Consider the following 19,851-nt stretch of genomic DNA (forward strand, 5'->3'; position numbering starts at 1 on the left):
GGCCCAGACCACGGCGCGGTCGGGGGGGGGGGGGGGGCAGGACATAACACACAGTCTCTAAAAGGCTTACCATTACTGATCTAGACCAATGGTGTCAAAATAAAAAATAAATGATTTCTTGTGGGGGTGCATATTGACTTAGAAAGTCTCAAATTAATATTATTTTTGTTGCATCATTTTTTTTTTTTGGTTAAACATTTCCCAATTACATTTCAATCTGATTTCCCCATAGAGTTTGGGTATTTGTCTGGCCTGAAGTTTAGACACCTTTGATCTAATAATAATTAAATTTATATAGTGCTAACTTATATGCCAGGCATTATACTAAGCACTTTATAATTATTATCTCATTTGATCCTCACTACAACCCTAGGAGATACATATTATAACTAACCTCTTTATATAGGTAAGAGGATTGAGGCAAGCAGAAATTAAGGAACGTGCCCAGAATCACACAGCTAGTATCTTAGGTCACATTTGAACTCAGGTCTTCAACTCTTTATCTATTGTGCTACCTTCTTTACTTTACAAATGAACAGGAAGAGTGTACATGCCATACTCTCCTGAGTAGAAAAAAACTTATTTATTAAAACAAGATATCCAATTACTTTCTAAAAATGAAGGTTCTAAATAAGATCTCCTACCTTTGGTACAGCTAGAGAAAGGGACTGGATGGTGGGAGAAGAAATGGCAGGTCCTCTCTGTTGAGGACGAGTTGTTTCCTATAATATAAGAAGAGATACAACTGCTTTTTCAATTTTTTCTTTAATTTCCTATACTGAATAAGGCTTATTTTTTTTAAAAAATTTTCTTACCATTATGCTTCTGAATTAACTATTTTATTGAAAATATTAAAAGTTCACTAACAATTAAAATGAAAACAAAGCACATTAATATACTTGCTAAATAGCCTAAAAAGAGGATCAACAAACTGCCCATAAGCAAAGAACCAAAGCTACAAAGATTTACACTTAATATTAAAATGTACTTGCTTTCATGATGGGCAGTATCTATAACATACATTGATTATGTCCTAATGGAGGGTAAAAAGGACTCAAGTAAATCTTTTAGCAATATAAGATCTGAAGACTTACTTCTTGCTGTTCTGTGTTTATGGAAACTGAAGTAGATGGTGAAACTTCTGGTTTGTGAACTTGTGTTTCTTGATCACTAGTTGAGCTAGTCTGTGAAAATAAAAAAAGTGGGAATGATAATTAGGAAACTTTTTAACTCTGATTCCTAAATTATATATATTGGTGAAAGACCTGGGTACCGATGAGGCTTTGAGATCTCAGAACTGTATTTCTTTAAAAGTTCAAGGCTATAAATTTGACTCTCTTAAGTCAACTACAAACCCCTTAGCTGCTGTCAATTAATTCAATTTCATAGTCTCTGAAACAATGTGATAATCTGTTTATAAGTGATAGGAAATCACTAGGCATATAGTATATTCCTGTGGTTCCTGCTACAATAGAGGATAAAAGGAGAGGATCCCTTGAGTTTGGGAGCTCAGAGCTTCAGTAAAGCTGAAGCTGTTCTGACATCTACATTAAATTAAACACTATGATAAGCTCTTGGGGGGAAGCATGAAATGATCCAAGGCAGACATGAAATAGGTCAAGTCTGTGTGACAATTGACAGTTGGGTCAGGCCTGTTACTACTAAGCATAATGTGAGTAGATCTAGTCTCAAAACCAAAACAAAATAATATAAAATATGAAGATAATATGCAAGGTTTAGTTCCCTGACCCTTTAACTAGGAAAATGCAAAAGCACCTGATCTCCGTCACCCACTCTACACTGAGGATGCTGATCTGATGCTCTTCTGATGAGATTTTCTCTTTTTAATTTTTTCAAATTCTTACCCTGCCTTACCAATTAGAATTGATATTAAGATTCTAAGGCAGAAGAGTGGTACAGGGTAGGTAACAGGGGTTAAGTGACTTACTTGCCCACGGTCAACTAGGAAGTATCTGAGTCAGATTTGAACCCAGGTCCTCTTGACTCCAGGCCTGGTTCTCTACCCACTGTGTTACCTACCTACTCATTTGTATTATCTTAAAATAAACCAGTGTCATTCATTTTTCAGGGTGGAAATTCTGGCTCTGTGATGGACTTAGTTATTATCCAGAACAAGGCCACTATATAGACTCAGTATGGGGGCAGACATATTACTATGAATATGCCTACAATGCATAAGAACTGTTTAGTTTCCTAAACAATTGTAAAAAATCTCTAAATGAATTCACTGAGATTAGTTATATAAACTCCAACCACTTAAAACCTATTATATTTTTTTTAAACCCTTAACTTCTGTGTATTGATTTATAGGTGGAAGAGTGGTAAGGGTAGGCAATGGGGGTCAAGTGACTTGCCCAGGGTCACACAGCTGGGAAGTGTCTGAGGCCGGATCTGAACCCAGGACCTCCCATCTCTAGGCCTGGCTCTCAATCCACTGAGCTACCCAGCTACCCCCTAAAACCTATTATTTTAATGAGTATTACTAAAGTTAACATGCCATTACTAAAACAGTAATATTTGCTCATATTGATGTCTATAATGTTGTTACCACTAGTTTCAAAACTATGGAACAAACTGAGGGGTGGGGTATCTACTATAAATGGCTGTATTCTGTGAAATATAAGAGGAATGTGGTGAATGTTGAATCTAGCATAAATGAAGTGACTTGCTACAATTAATTTGGCTGATGGTTGAGAGAACTGAAATCAGGTACGAAGAAAGCTCATACAAGCAATACTCAAGCACAACAATAGTCTACATCAGGGGTTGGCAACATATGGCTCTTTCTGCAGGAGCCATAAAGTCAATTTTTTTCAGGTGCTGTTACAGGAGTACGCACTGTTACCACGGAGTGCGTACTGTGAGCACCGTATGGCTCTCACGAAATTATATTTTAAAAAATGTGGCGTTTATGGCTCTCACAGCCAAAAAGGTTGCCGACCCCTGGTCTACATCTATCTGCAAATCTATCTGTAACAGGACTGAAAAATTAAAAAATTTAGAAAATAACTGTTAGATTGTTTGCTAATTGCAAAACCCGAAAATAGGGATTTTTGTCTTAACAGATATGACAAACAAATTAGAGACTTTTTTCAGATACCTGAATTTCAAAAGTATGATTTTATTTTAAAGCTTTTTTTTAATTAAACCTTAATAAAAGCAATTATATTTAGCTAAATTAATATAAATTATACAAATTAATATAGTAAAGAAAATGCACTAGGTTAAGTAGTGCCATTTTAGCTAAGATAGATGAAAACTGAGAAAAGCACAAACTACTGCCTTAGTTGTAACAGATAGGAGGGATAAAAACAATCACTTTCTACACAATATAAAATTTCCATGAATGGTATTAGTAGCAATTTTAACAATTTTCAATTTTTGTGGCTAGTATTTACCAAGCTTGCCAGCAAATTTAAAACTTGTTTAAATTTTTGGAAATGTGTGAAGCATAAAGGCTTGAATCAATCACTAATCAATCACTTGAATTTTCCTTCTATTGATTACTTTAAACTAGGTAAGTACAAAAAGCAAAAAGAGAAAATATGAGAAGGCAGACTCATCTAAATATGGAGGAAAAAGGTCTGATACATGGTTACATATAATTTGTGATTTTGCTTTGTAAAGAGGACAATGACCATACAGGGAAATGAATTTGTACCTATAGTATCTTGAACAGGGTATTTACTTAGTAAATGTTTATTTACCGACATAGGACCATTTCTTTCCCAAGTGTAACCTCTATCTCTGATTCCCGAGGTTCATTCAAGGATCAGGTCCTATGTTAGTGGTTGCTAATCCTTCCACAAATTATTACTTTTATATTCATCAGTTTTTTGGTTGGGTATTTTTTAAAAGCTATTTTATTTTCCCTATTACATTTAATAATATTTCCCACATGTTTTCTAAAGGTACAAGTTCCAAATTGCCTTCTTCCTTCTTGGAAATGATAGCAATTTGATCTGGGTTGTATGTGTATTATCATGCAAAGCATACTTCCATATTGTTTATTGTTGTAAGAGAATACTCATAAAGCCAAAAACCCAAAATAAAAACACAAATAAACTAAAGTGAAAAACAATATGCTTTGATCTGCATTTTGACACCAACAGTTCTTTTTCTGAAGATGGACAGCATTCTTTGTCATAAGTCTCTCAGAACTGTCCCAGATCTTGTATTGCTGAGAATGGCTAAGTCTTTTACTGAGTACAATGTTCTCCTGGTTCTGCTTATATTGCTCTGCATCAGTTCATGTAGGTCTTTCCAGCTTTTTCTGAAATCATCCAGTTCCATCATTTCTCTTACACAACAATATTCCATTACCATCACATTTGGTTGGATCTTCTTAGTAGAATCTAAGTTCCTCAAAGATCAAGATCTATTTTTTTTTGTCTTTGTATCCCCAGTGTTTAACACAGAACTTTCAACACTGGAATCATTTAATATGTCATTTTCGAATTAGAGTAGACCAGAAGATCATCTAATAAGTATGAAACTTAATAATTTAAAAACTTGCTTATCAATCTGTCAAATAAACACTTACTATGAGCCAAGTACTGTGCTAAACTCTGAAGATACAAAGAAAGGAAAAAAATGGTCTTTGCCCTCTAAAGGGAAGACAGCATTCAAGCAACTGTATATGCATGCACATGTGTGCATGAGTTCCCAATTCTGTTTTTTTCCACTGGCTATCCCACCAATCTACAATACTTTTCTTCCTCACCTCTGTATTTCTTGGCTTCTCTGACTTCCTTCAAGTCTCAGCTCAAATGTCATCTTTTTGAGAAGACATTTCTTCCCACCAGCTGCACAAGCTATTAGTTCCTTCTCTCTGAGATTACCTTCCATTTATACCATATCTATGCCATTAAACTCCCTATATGAGGGACAGCGTGTATGTGTGTGCACATGCATGCACGTGCAGCTAAGTAGAGGAAGAACTACAGTAGGGTAGGGAAGCCTGAGGCAGAAAGACCAATCAGAAACCTACTGTAATAGAATAGGTAAGAAGTGATGAGGGTTTACATAAGGATCGTGGCTGTGTGAATGGAGAGAAGGGAATGAATAACAGGAATGTTATGAAGAGTGGAATGATAAGACTTGGAATGATAAGATTGACAATAAACTGGAAATGTGGGGTGACTATGAGTGAGGAGTCAAGTTTAATACTTAGGTTTTGAGCTTGGGTAACTGGAGGGATGGTGGTGCTCTAAAGTACTGTGATGTGAACAGGATATCCTGTTCAAGATATCAAAAAAATGATGATGTGAGTCTGCAGGTCAGGAGCGGGGATTATAGATCTGGGAATCATTTGTGAGATGGTAATTGAACCTATGGAAGCTGATAAGACCACCAAGTGAGAGAGCCTAAAAAGGAGAAAAGGGCCTCGGATACAGAGTTGGGATTCTTTTAACTATGGTAGTGGGTTGAAGATCCAGCAAAAAAGAAGGAAGAGCAGCCATAAAGTTTGGGAAACAATCAGGACAAAGGGGTATCATGATAACTTGAGAGATTTTTTAATGTGTCCTCTATTAATTCTAGAGAAAATCTGCTTTTCTTTCTATCTCCCACTAATATACATAAACAAACTATTTATAAGACATCTAAAACTACTGGCAATTCTCTTCCCTGTTCTTCTATCAAAGGAGAGTTTGTGATTAATGAACTGAGAGGAAAATACATGCAAATCAATAAGTGGCAAGGCTTATAAAAGAACTGGTAGTCATTGTTTACTCTATGTTTCATAATAAAGCTGTAGGCTTTTTCCAGGTACAAAGATGGGAGAGAACCATCGTGTTGAAAAATTTTAATGAAAGGGATTTGGAAAGTAGTTATCCAGATGTATAACCAGAATGATATTAAGCACTAAAAAGCTAGTTAAAGGTCTCCTCACTTATAAGTGTTATTTCTAACCCTAAACTTCTGAGATTATTCATGGCTACTTAATGAGTCCATTTTGGTTGTTTTGGCCAAAGATGGACTGAAACAATGAGCTACCCCACGTACTCATTTGGAATTTACAATGTATAAAATGAGGAAGTTTGATTCATGTCAGCATTTAACAGATGCTTCCTCTGAAGTTATGTAGTCCATTAATCATTGTAAGCTTGCTCTGAATTGCCCATGTTATAAATGGATTTAATGAAAAATTTGTCTGGAGGGAGGAGAGAATACTACATGAGAAACTTATAATGATAAAGCAATCTAACAATATCAATAAAGAGGGTCTAGCTGGAACTTTAATTTTCTTACTTTTCTCCCTATTTCTACTCTAATTAAATCACCAATTAAAATTTTTAAAAGTATAATTGTATTGAAAGAGTTGTTTCTGGATCTCAGGAAGTTATTAGCACAGTACAGTACATACATACTCAGTTGGTGCTTACAAAATGTCATTTAACAAAAATGGCATGATAGTTCAGTAAGGAAGAAGTGAATTACATAAAGTCAAGTTAAAGGACCACCAGTCAATTTCTAAGACAAGTAAGTATTATTTGAATCTGTTATTGGTTACCTTGGAAGAGAGTTCATCCCTGGAAAGGTATCAACCATTTTTGAAGGAAAGTTTACGAATATGCCACGACAGAGCAATTCTAAGCTGGTGATACTGGTGATGTTTTAGATGTTAATTTAAGTTTTTTTTCCAAAAGTAACTTTTAAGTGTTTGAGCATATAATTTCAATTTATTTAAACATGAACAACCCACATTTCTGCAATTAAATCATTTGGCTAATACACTTACTCTAAATGTCAGATCATGTGGAAGAGGTGAAGTGTTAAAATACTCAAAAATTGATTCTTGAAAATCGGGAAGCTTGAGGCCTGAAAAGAAAAAAGCAATTAATAATTAAAATATAAGATAAAGCACATTATTTGAAAATGATTTAGAACCATTTAGTCATAATTTACCTGTATCAGCCTTAAATTTTTCTTCCATTTTCTTCCTCAAATTCTCCATTTCTTCTAACAATTCTCTATTTTTTGCTTCAGATTCCTTTAGTTTGCTAAAAATAATAAATGTAATTGGTGTTGTAAAAAAGACATTTTACATTTTGTGTAGAGGTTTAACTGATAATGTTTCAGTACACACTATCATAGTAATATCTATTTAATAAAGAACTCAAACATACTTTAAAATGACAAACATTTATAAAGCATTTAGATTCATCATAATTTCCATGCTATTTATTACTATGGAACTTTATATAACAAAACTCTATGTAATAATTTTAGTATTGCGAATCTTAATTTTTTAAGTTGAGGAGAAAGATAGTGCATACCCAAGTATTGGCAAGGTTATAACTTAGTAACGTCAAGTTAATTCTCAGCTTGTGCCAACAAGATGCCATTATCTTCTTATATTTAACATTAAGATTTTAGCCATTAAGAATCTTAATGGGGATAGGAGGCAGACTTTATCAAAGAAAAAACTTCCCTCTCCCAAGAAGTAGAGATCTGGAAATCACCCAAGATTTTCTTTCAGGGATTGGTAGTAAAGGTTTGTGGAAGGCACAGAAATAGCCTTTTTTCTCCCCAAGTCAAAATTACGAATGCCAGCATATGGTGCTGGGACTCATGACAGAGGGAGAAGTCAATATCTTTTATTATGGAAATTGCTTTGGGAACAAACTAGTAGAATACCTCTCTGCAGCAGGTAAAGAAAAAGTTATTTTGAAAAAATTTTCTAAGCAGTGCCAGTTAAGAATATTTTAGATTAAAAGTGATGAAGTGCTCACTACTTGTAGTGTTGTATTAAGTCCTACAGAGTTTCAAAATATGCAAAAAAAGAGGTTCTTAGTCAACATATGTTCACAGAATCAAGGGCTAGAAGAGAATATCTAATCCATTTCATGCCTGAATAAGAGTCCTCTCTACCCTGTTCAACAACTGGTCACCCAGCTTTTGCATGAAGACATTGAGGAACCCACTGCCTCCTGAAGTGGTCAGTCAGTAATCACTGATTAGAAGCAACTATTATCTGACAGGCATTGGGTTAAGTGCTGGTAATAAAAACTAAGGCAATAGAGTCCTTGCCCTCAAGTAGCTAATTATAATCTACGAAACAGTTCATTCATACTTGGTAGGTTGGATTGGTCGGTCATAAAGGCCTTTTAAAAAAATTACATGATAGAACAATGATACATTCTCATCATGTAATGATAACCACTATAAATTTATAAAAGAAAGCTTTAAAATCATATAAATTTTTGAATAGACCAACCACTTTTTTAATCTGTACTTAAGTTTTAGAGCAAAAGGAAAATTATAAAAGATAAATTAAATGGCATAAAGAAATATATATAATATATAAAAGAAATGGGAATGGTGTAGATGTTTAGAGTGATTTATGAGTAGCTTCACAGAAAAAAATCATAGCTGTCTTTTAACTCAAGATTATAGCATGTAGAAAATGTATGTAACTTGCTGCACAAATGAAGAAAACATACCACCTTTCAATATGGGTAACAAATTTTTCACTACTTTAAAATTTCAGGTATACAAAAGGTCACTAAATTGAACTAAAATGCAAAAAATTTGGGAAATCACACTATTAACATTTAGTACCTTTCAAAGGCTAGATTTGTTTCTTTGACTTTCCTTAGCTCTTCCTGAATGAGTTGTTTGGCACGTATCTCTGCATCAAGAGCCGATTGCAATTCCAGGCGCGCAGACATATCTAGTTTTTGACTACGACGCACTTTCCAAAGTGGATCCTGTAGAATTGAGTTAGTTAATATTGGATATTAACTAAAGCAAAACAGTCATATATCTGATGAATACATTAATATTAAGGTGGCTTAGATTTCCAATTTCCATATTTAATTTTACGTATTTCAATACTCAAAGATAAGAAAGAAAATTTAAGATGTTAAGAGAAAATACCTTATTCTTCATGAAAACATACAAGAATTCATTAATAATAGCTAGCATTTATATAGCATTTTAAGTTTTACAAAGCACAATAAATATTATCTTATCTTCAAAACAACAAAGGGAGAAAGTATCGTTGTTATGTTTTTACCCTTCAAATGTTAAAAAATTATATTCATCTGATCCACTGCAGAATGATTGGATCAGTTCTCAGCTCCACCAACAGTGCATTAAAATATCCGCTTTCCCAAGGTCCCTCTAGCATTTGTCATTTTCTTTATCTGTCAACTTGCCAATCTGATGGGTATGAGGTGATACCTCAGAGTAGTTTAATTTCCTAATTATCAGTGATTTATGTTTTCACATGGCTATGGATTTCTTCCTATGAAAACTGCCTTAATAGGCAATTTTCAAAAAAGAGACACAAGTTGTCAACAGCCAAACGGAAAAAAACCTAAGAAATGTGAATTAAAGCAACTCTAGGGAATGGTCAGGAAAGGCTTCATAGAGGAAGTTAAGGATTTCAGTTGGGTTTTAAAAGATGGATAAAGTTCAACACAAAAGAGGAAGAGGGCGGGTATTCAACTTTGTTGAAATAAGTGAAAAGTGCAGCCAGGGCTGGCAGAGCTAGCATTTAAATAACCCTTTATAAATGCAGTTGGTACCATTATAATATTTGTTTCAAAAACTTGAATTTGATATATTAGGGAACATTTTAAACATAGCTCAAATTTTGAGTTTGTTTTTTATTTCTTCCAAGAGAAACAGTGAGAATGCAGAGAACCACATACAACGTCACAGTAACTCACAAGCAACAATCCTTATGGTGCCCACTTCCACGAGCCAACTTCGGTTCTTTTTCAAGGTAAAGTGAAATATTTATTTCATTCTCGGCAAAAGGAGCTGTAGACAGAGGAGGGCTTGTCTGCACTGCTCCTCTCCTCCCCCAGGGCCCAGTCCCTACTTTTGCTGGCCTCTGGTGCATCTTTCTGTTACAGCCTGTCTGATTTGTTCCAGACTATGCTAATCCCAGGCTACTCAGAACTAAGACACAGGCTGAGGCTGTAGTATTTATGTGTATAATAACAATTTAACATATATAAAATGGTGCTACCATTTATTTAATCCCTATCTTTCTTGTATGTGTCACTGATGAAATTTTTGAGCCCTGTGCAACTAATCTCATTTTCCCTATAAATCCTGTGGTATTTTTAATAAGCAATTTTGCATTCAATGAACTTATATGATAAGTTCTAAAAGAACTGATTACTCATTTTAACCTCATAAACATTTTAAGACTGTGTTGGTGAACCTATGGCACATGTGCCAGAGGGGCCTACTCCCCTCTCCCTCTCTATGCACACCTAAGGACATTTCTCCTATTACCCACCCTTCTGCCCAGTAGCCCAATGAGAGCACCTCTTCCCTCTCCTGTCTGGAATAAGGAGGGGGGTGGGGGGCTCACATGCAGCATGAGGACTACAGTTTGAGCACTTAGTTTCTAAAAGGTTTGCCATCACTGTTTTAGGGGGTAGATGTTATAATAACCCTAATTTTAGAGATGAGGAAATTGAGGCAGGCAGAGGTCTAGTGACTTGTTTAGGGTCACAGAACTAGTAAGTGCCTGAGGCTGGATTTCTAGGTTCAGAGCTCTATCCATGTGCCACTTAGCTGTGTCAATAGGAAAGGAAGACAACTAACAATAATGAACTAATAGCTTACCAGTGTCCTTGATCCTAAACTAGAGCTTCTCAATGATTCAAGTTCTTCTGTCATCTTGGAAGCTAACGCTTGAAGATATCCACGGGCATCCTTTTCGTCACTTACCCTGGTAGGACAGCACAACATAGATTTAACTATTTTATAATAAATAGCATACACACCACTAATACTGACATTCAAACAATTGTTATGAAGGAAAAATACTTCCTTCTAATATTTGGAATAAAGGTCACCTCAATTTTTTACATTGACATCAATGTGGCCAAAACATACTAACATTAGGTATGTATAATAAACTGACTAATTCATTGACTAAATTAATGGAAATTTCTGAGAAGCTTGTAGTGATTCACAATCCTCCAAGAATTTTCCTAATCATTTCTAGGTACATGCAAAATATCAGATATATGTCAGCTGTTTTTCATAGAGGAACTCAGAATAAGAGTTTGGACCTAGAATCTAGAAATAGTTTTATTCAAGACTATAACTTAAATAGGGAACTAGGTGATCCAATGGATAGAGTACAGGGTCTGGAATCAGTAAGACTCATCTCCCTGAGTTCAAATCTAGCCTCAGACACTTACTAGCAAAGTGTGACCCTGGGCAAGTATTTAACCCTACTTGCCTCAGTTTCCTCATCTGTCAAATGAACTGGAAAAGGAAATGGCAAACCACTCCAGTATCTTTGCCAAGAAAATCCCAAATGGACTCACAAAATGGACTCACAAAAGACTGAAACAACTGAATAAATAAATGGCTAAAGAGAAAAATACAATGCTTTGACCTTTAAAAAATCAAATTCTTGCTGTTATGAAAGAAATCTAGATATAAAAGCTAAAGTCTGGAAATGAGAGACAATGTGGCATGGTAGAAAAGCACTGAAATTGAAGTCAAAGGATCAGTGTTCAAATCTTAGCTTTCTCATTCACTACTTGTTTTGACTGTGGATGACTCAACTTCTCTCAGCCTCATTTATAAAGTGGATAATTTATAAGGACCTTCCCAATTCTAAAATTCTACAATTCTTATAATAGTAGAACAACTTTACTGACAACCACCTAACACCTACTATGCTCTGTAGATACCCTGCTCTAGCCTCAAAAGACCCTTTAATCCTAAGCTTTTCTTCCAAATTACTTTCACTCATTTCTTTGCCCTCATTCTCATTCAAAGTGAGGAAATGTTGTTATACAATTTGTTCCATGCCTCTAACACTATCTTTTTTTTTTTTTTAAAACCCTTACTTCCCATCTTAGAATCAATACTGGGTATTGGTTCTAAGGCAGAAGAGTGGTAAGGGCTAGGCAACGGGGGTTAAGTGACTTGTCCAGAGTCACACAGCTAGGAAGTGTCTGAGGCCAGATTTGAGCCAAAGATCTCCCATCTCTGAGCCTGACTCTCAATTCACTGAGCCACCCATCTGCCCCCTAACACTATCTTTCAATAACATTTATTCCTTGAAGTACATACAAATTATTCATATCAGTCTTTCTCCTTTTGGTTTCCTACCTCTAGAACTCCCCCCCAACTACAAATTCCAATTCAATCCAATAAGTATTTGTTAAGCAATTACTATACGCAAAGTATTGGGATATCATGATAAAAAAAATGAAAAATTCCTACCCAAAGTCAGAAACAGACACCACTTCTATAAAGATACCACCCCTAATATGTAGTCATTAATGATTTTTTCATCCTTTAACCTAATATAGCCCTTTGTCTGCACCTTCCTTATGCACTCATCATGTGCTAGTCTGTATTAAGTACTTTCTATGTACCAGTTGAAGGACAACATGGCAGAGTCAGCCTTAAAAAGCCAGGGCTCAAGTCCTATCTATAATTCCTGAATTCTCAATAAGCAAAGCTTTAGTCCTTATCTCTATGTACTGGGTACTGGAGCGATAAAGACAAATTAAATAATCCCCATTCTTAAGGAATGTACATTTTATTGAGGGAAACAGCACAATCACAAAGAAAAATATTCAATATAAATAAAAAGTAATTTTGATAAGGGATTAGCAGCTGAAAGAATCAAAAAACTTCATGAAGAAAGTGGAGCTTAAGCTGAAGGAAATTAGGAAATCTAAAAGGGGAAAGTGAGGAGGGGTTGTATTTCAAATATAGAGGACAGTAAAACAGAGGCACAAAGTTATGAGAAACAATATTGTGTGTAAGGAATAGGCAAGATCAATCTATAATGCAAAATAAACCTGGGAAATGGGTTGGAGTAAGGTCTTCAAAAGCTATAGTCTCTTACTCTAGGAGAGCAGGGACAGTATGTTTGTATCTCATCTCCAGTTTAGCATATTGCTTTGCACAAAGTGGGATTCAGTAGGTCTTTACTGATTTGAACCTTTCAGGTAAGGTTGTATAAGTATTATTATCTCTATTTTTCAGATGAAGAAACCAATGCACTAAGAGGTGAAGTGACTTATCTAATGCCTTCATTCCCCTCCCAACTTTTTTTCTGACTTTCTGGACTTCAAAGTCATCTCTCAATTGCTCTCTCATTCTGGAACTTCTTCCAGTACCTAAGATTTCTTCACCTTGAAACCACTCTGTGGCCTTTTCCTATCTGGAATCTGGTTTTTTTCTTCCAATGGTAAATTCCTCCTGCGACCTCCAGGGCAGAAGCCCAGGCCAGCAAGCTTTCATTTTCCCATTGGAATGTAACTCCATGAAGGGACAGAAGGTCTTTCTTTTTGCTTCCACTTGCATCCCTAGAACTTATCACAGTGCCTAGCACATCTTTCTTCCCACTGTCACATGGCTGATATGGGTTAAAAGCTGGACTGAAACCCAGAACTTTTGACTCCAAGTCCAGTGCTCAAATTCTTCAAGACAATTTTTATTATTGTCAATGTTTGCACTGTTTAGATCTCTAGGGGATTTGGAATTAGCACATACCACTGAATAATTTCTGCAATCTGGGCTTCCCAATGGGCAACCGAATCCTTCTTAGCTGCCAAATCTTGAAGTTCATCTTCCAGTTGCCTGTTTTGAGCTGTTAGTTTATCCACAAATGAACAAAGCTGAAATGAAATTATTTTACAATTAATCAAACTGATGTGATTTGAACTATGTGATTTGGCCCCTTACTAACAAAATGGCCTTTTCTGCAACAATTGAACTAAAATTTAAAATAATTATTTCCTAAAATCATCATTATTTAAATTTCCCAAATGTGACAAACCATAATTATTTTCTAATTTAAGGTGGAATGTTTTGATTTAGCTGAATTCCTTTAGAGTATCAGAATAGTTCCTTGCAGAAAGAAAATGTCCATTTAAAAGACTAATTTAGATGTTCACTTGATTCTAAAAATTAGTACCATTAAAACAATAACAACCTTTAGTCAGAAAACTAAAATATTCATGAGAAGTAATCATTACAAATCTTTAATTACCCTTTCAGTTTCAGTTGTTAATTTCTTGTTCTCTTCAAACAGCATTGCTCGTTCTCGCTCATATTTATCCTTTACTGTCCCTACTGCCTCCTCCATCTCATTATGTCTACAAAGAAGGGAAACCATGAAAAGCTTAAAATTTCATATTGTATGCCCCTCCTTTAGTAAATGATAGCATTTTCCACATTAAATAATTCAACATTTTAAAGACTCAGCATGGTACATAGTATGCACTTTTCTTAAATGAATACAAAGACTTACCTTTCCCGTTTTGACTTTTCCAATTTATCTTTTAACATTAAGATCTCTTTTTGAAGCGCTAACTGATGGCTTTCTGAATCATGAACTTCCTTTTTCACATTTTTAACTTCTAAGACATGAGAGGCCTCTCGCCTGACCAGTTCTTCTTCATAAAACAAAACTTTCTTCTCAAGTTCAGATTTTATTTTGGAAATTTCCTGCTGGTGTTCTAAAGTAACACCTGATCCACGGATTCCTTGCTTTATCTGGAGACAATAGTTAAATGTCAGAAAACATGAAAAAAGCTGCATGGTGTAGTAGAAAGAAGGCTAGAATTAGGAAATATATGGTTTCATGCTCTGCTTCTGACATTTACTGGCTATGTAACATGCAGATGAGTAGGACTCATTTTCTTCTTTGAGGCTTTCTCTGAAAAATATCTTTCAATGCCCCCTCTCCCCCTCCCCTCCATCTTCTAGCCCAGTGATGGGCAAACTTTTTAAAAAGGGGGCCAAAGGAAAGGAAATGCTCATCTGTCAGTCTGTTTCTAAGGCAAATCTTTTAAAGTTTCATTGTACTGTAACCTACTCAATGTATTTGTCAGATAGGAATAATGTCCCACAGCCGGATAGAACATTTCAGGCCCACCCCTCTCCCCATACACACACATCTGGCCCACAGGCTGTAGTTTGCTCATCACTGTTCTAGCAAGTTCTAGGCTCCTTTAGTTCTGTCATTTTCTAAACTAAAATATTGCTCACCTACCTACTATTCTCCTATGTGTTTTCTTCCCCATTAGAAGATAAGCCCCTTGGGGACAAGGCTCAATCTTATTTTTGACAGTTGTACTCCCAATGTTAGCAAAATGCTCTGCACAAATTAAGCTCTTAAATGTTTTTCATTCAAATGAGATATTGTAATGCATACATTAAAGTATGGTATAAATTTCAGTTAGTATGATGATATAAATTTAAGTGTCAGTCCTCAAGCAAAATTTTATAAAGGTGCTCCCTGTACCCTTTTCTCTCCAAAAGAAAAAATACTTCCTATTTTAGCGGACTCTAAGGCATTCTTAGTCTTATACTTTCTTATGGTCATTAAGATCCTGTATTATCATACTACAGCATGGACTCCAAGTGTCTCTGCACTGAACAGTACACACCTTCTCACATGGCCCTTGATTACAGCTGGGAGTATGTACTTCAGGTACTGTATTAGATGACCTCTGGAAGGATTTTAAACTCTAATAAGATTCTACAAGTTTAAGGGTAAAGTCTGTGGCTGTGTAACTATTTTTGCTGAATGTAAAACTAAATGCCTCTTGCAGATATTCTATCTTTCACCTTGCCTTAGACCTACACTCTCACCACCACGTGGTATAATAGCCAATGACTTCTTCCTAGCACTCCACTGAAGCAATGATCAAGATGGCCTCTCCTTAGCTTCTAAGGACTGATTTAGGATGACACTGCATGAAGTATAAGTTTAATATAAATTAAAGTGTTCTGGTGGGAAACTAAAACAACAATTATGAAATATAATTTTATATAAAGATAAACTGTGATACTTAATTTAAGAAAAAATTAAAAGAAAAAAGATGGAAAAACAGATAAACCAGGAATCGATTTTATATCCTGTTTAACAAGAGCAAATTCAGTGAAGGCAAGGACGTTCTTCCTATCTCCCAAAGCATTCATCTACCACAATGCCTTATGGATCCCTACAAATGCACTAACATAATAAAAAGTAATATAAAAAATAATAATAAAAAGTCTCTGACTTTCATGCAGTCTCCAATGGCAGGCCCAGTTGACTTTATTCTATTCTTATTTCTATTTAACAACAATTATCACCTTAAGAGCCTCCAGTTCACTTTCCACTTGCTTAGAGAAGCTCTCACTATGTTCACGAAGCTTGCGTTCCTTTGATGCTTCTGCAATTGCATCATCAAGTCGAGATTCCAGCTAATAAAAGAAAACGACATTTGTTACTTATTATAAAGTAATGTTTATTACACCAACTCATTCTTTTTCCCCAAGGGAAACTAAAGACACTAAAATCCTGAAGATCTTCTACCTTTTAACAGTCAAAATTTTAGAAATACACTTTATGCACTCCAAAGAATGGCTTATCTGAAGTAAAACAAATATTCTAATTTAAGTTAATGATTTATAGCTGAAGAATGGGTATCTATGGAAAAATGACAAATACAGAAAACAACAATTTGCCCTTTAGAAAACATTCTTTTTTTTTTTAAACCTTTTACCTTCCAGTGGTTGCAAGGCAGAAGAGCAGTAAGGGCTAATCATTGGGGGTTAAGTGACTTGTGCAGGGTAACATAGCTAGGAAGTGTTTGAGGCCAGATCTGAACTTATGATCTCCTGTCTCTAGGCCTGGCTGTTATCTCAATAAACTAAGAAAACTGATTCTTAACTGAAGGGCAAAGGTTCAAGGCAGATGATTCTGCAAAGTTCATTAGATAACAACAAAAATGTATGAATATAAAGCAAACAAAAGTTGATCTTGAGGTAAATACTGAGACATAAAAACATTTAACAGAAAGTATAAGTGATTTTCACAAAAAGATTACAATGTATGGTTGGAAAAGACATTAGATACAAAATGTAAAATGAGTGTTGCAAACGTGTTACAATTTAAGATAATAGAAGCAAAATAATTCACTTGAACATAAAATTTTATCTTAAGGAAATAGTAGTTTATGAACCAACTATTATCTTCACATTTACAGCAATGCAGAGTATCTGTAGTAACTACCTGAGGAATATAAATTTACTATTTCTTGCTTTATCTTTTCTTATAACAATTTTAGCATACTTTACTGGGAAGTAAATACATTCTTGTTACATGCTAAAGTACACACCTGGGTATGTTAAGTATTACTCAAAATGAAAAAACAAAAACAAAAATGTTATAATATAGTATAAAAAACACTGGCCTGGACATCAAGAAATAGTAATTCTAACCTTCACTCTACCATGAATGTACTGTGTGGACAAGTTATTCCTCCTTTTCTGGACCTTAATTTTTTCAACTGAACAGTCTAGAACATGGAAAGAACAATGAACTTTGAATCTAAAGGACTGGGTTTGAGTCCTACTTCTGCTATAAACTAGCTATTGGGACTAGGGCTAGTAAGTTTACTTCTATTTCTTCATCTATAAAGTGAGAGGGGTTGGGCTAGAGATGATCTTGAAGGTTCTTCCCAGGTTGAAAGTTATGAAGTTGAAATAAACTCTAAACATCCCTTCCTAACTCTAATCTCTTCTGATTTTATAACTAAAAATTTTTTAATTTAATATATGAGAACTACTATAATAAGAGCTTTAGAATGGAAAGTAGATGAAAATTTTATACACACACACATTCATTTTGATTTTGGCAAAACAAGTTGTTTGATTTCAAATAAACTTTAAGACACTATTTAAAAACTATGTATGCATTTCATTTTTTAAAAAGAATGTTTTGAGAATATACTGATTTACCAAAGCTGATCAGAGACAATATATTATATTTAAACATCTGCCATGCTACCTCCTTTCTGGCCTTCTCAGATTTACGTATTTCTTGTCTCATTGAATCAATTTTCTGCATGATAACTTCCATCTCCTCTTCTTTGTCACGAAGCTGTCGAGATATCTTTTGCTTTTGTGAACGAAGATCTGCCATCCGCTCATTGAGCTCTGAAAACTCCTGCATGGCCAACTTTCTCTGCTGATGGGCATCTTTTAGTTCTTTGGTCTGAGATTTTAATCTTTCTGAAGCTTCAATCAGTTGCTAAAAGATAATAATATATAATGTTCACTTACAAAATCTTTCTAAATTGTAGGAAGGTGCTGAAGAACCTGCAAGGAAATTTCATCATCAATAATTTCTTATACCAGTGAAATTATAAATACTTTTCATATTCCCATCCCTATTAAATATCTAAGAGCAACGGTTAAAGCTGAAATTTCAGTAAATCACTGTTAGCAGCTACACCTGATTTCTAATGTTGATTTTATAGGATTATAAGGTCAAAGTATGTAAAACCACTTACTAGGTTTTAAAATACCCAAAACCCAGTGTCCTAGAAAGGAATAGGTATTATATTCTTAATGTCTATAGACTAGTAGACATAGTACATACATACTAGACTGCCCTGTCAATAGTTGCTCCAGTATTCTGAAGTAAATGTTAATGGTCAATCTGGGGCAAAATATCTCTATCAATTTTGATGTTTCCCATTTACAATGTGCCTTAAATCATCTGGCAGTATTTATTTAATTAAAGTTTTAATTTTAATTAAATTACTACATAATAGGGTCCATACCTTTAGAAAATGTAGGAATTAATCTAATTAATTTTTAAAAGCGATTTTAGGCTACAAGAAAATATAACAATTTATATAGAAATGCTTACAATTAAAACTTCAGTTAAAATTATTTAAAACTATGCTGATGTTAAGGTAAATACTTTATTAAAATTAAGGTTTCACATTTGGTCTAAAGGCAGGGGCTGAGATCAATCACCAATTTCAGATGTCCATGTCTGCTCCCAAGTCCATATATATAGTCAAAAGTAATATGATTATTGCTGAAAAATGAATCAGTCATTACATTATTCTTAGCCCCAGCAAGCTTGAGAATAGAATAAAAGGAGATTCTGAGGGTTGGAAATAAGAGGGGAAAAGGTGGGCTCTCCTCCTTTAGGTCTCTAGGTCCTTTGGGCCTAACATTATTTGTGAATTTCTGCAATAGATGTTAGGTTATAAAAGTCTCTCCTCTGCTGGGTCAGTCAGTTAATAAACAGTTATTAAGTGCCTACTATGTTCCAGGCACAGAAAACATAGTAGAAATGCGAATACAAAGAATGTTAAAAATATTCTCTCACATTCTACTGGGGGAGGAGACATGTAAATATCTACATATAAACAAGCTCTGTATAGGACAAATTGCAAACAAGAGAGGTAAGGCACTAGAATTAAGAGGTATAGGGAAAAGTTTCTTGTAAAAAGTCAGACCTTAGTTGACATGAAAGAAGCCCAGTACGCAGAGATAAGGAGGGAGAGCATTCCAGGCAAGAGAAATAACCAATAAAAAATGTCCAGTTAGCAAATAAGAGGATCAATATCCATGTCCTATCCCCCTAATTACAGGTCAACTCAAAGCTCTATTCTGAGTTCTCTCATACTCTTTTGGTGGTATCTTCAGTTTCTTTGTAGTGATTTCCCTATGAAGATTTTTTTTTTTAAATTTTATCTCCAAGGCTGGTCTCTCTGAGCTCTAGTCCTCTATCACCAACTTTCTATTGGACATTTCCAAATAAAAGTCACACAAGCATCTCAAATCCAGTCTGTCCAAAGTTGAGCTCCCAATCAGCCTTGATTAATCCTTCTTCCCAATTTCCCTTTTCTATTAAGGATACCAACCTCCTCCCAACCACCTAAGTTTGCAATCTCAGAATCATTCTCAACTCTTTACTCTCCCCCCTCAATCCAAACCCGTTGTTTATTAAAGTCTTGTTAATTACACCTCCACAACAATTCTTGTATCTCTCCCTTCATACCACCAGCCTAGCTCAAGTCTTCATCA

At 34.9% G+C, this 19,851-nt stretch overlaps 1 protein-coding gene across 1 annotated transcript in view; it reads right to left on the reverse strand.

The window, feature by feature from the left end:
• Positions 1-19,851, reverse strand: part of CDC42BPB (CDC42 binding protein kinase beta) — a 132,099-nt gene that overhangs the window by 34,849 nt on the left and 77,399 nt on the right. Inside the window, exons 12-23 of the mRNA XM_044659909.1 lie at positions 17,813-18,055; positions 16,114-16,224; positions 14,282-14,526; positions 14,021-14,126; positions 13,522-13,646; positions 10,615-10,720; positions 8,587-8,735; positions 6,931-7,025; positions 6,764-6,843; positions 1,095-1,184; positions 645-722; positions 71-80 (exon numbers count right to left, since the gene is read on the reverse strand). Of these exons, the coding sequence (XP_044515844.1) occupies positions 71-80; positions 645-722; positions 1,095-1,184; positions 6,764-6,843; positions 6,931-7,025; positions 8,587-8,735; positions 10,615-10,720; positions 13,522-13,646; positions 14,021-14,126; positions 14,282-14,526; positions 16,114-16,224; positions 17,813-18,055 (1,438 nt within the window). The remainder of the gene's footprint in view (positions 1-70; positions 81-644; positions 723-1,094; positions 1,185-6,763; positions 6,844-6,930; positions 7,026-8,586; positions 8,736-10,614; positions 10,721-13,521; positions 13,647-14,020; positions 14,127-14,281; positions 14,527-16,113; positions 16,225-17,812; positions 18,056-19,851) is intronic.

Source organism: Gracilinanus agilis, chromosome 2 (assembly GCF_016433145.1).
Source record: "Gracilinanus agilis isolate LMUSP501 chromosome 2, AgileGrace, whole genome shotgun sequence".
Classification (NCBI taxonomy): Eukaryota; Metazoa; Chordata; class Mammalia; order Didelphimorphia; family Didelphidae; genus Gracilinanus; species Gracilinanus agilis.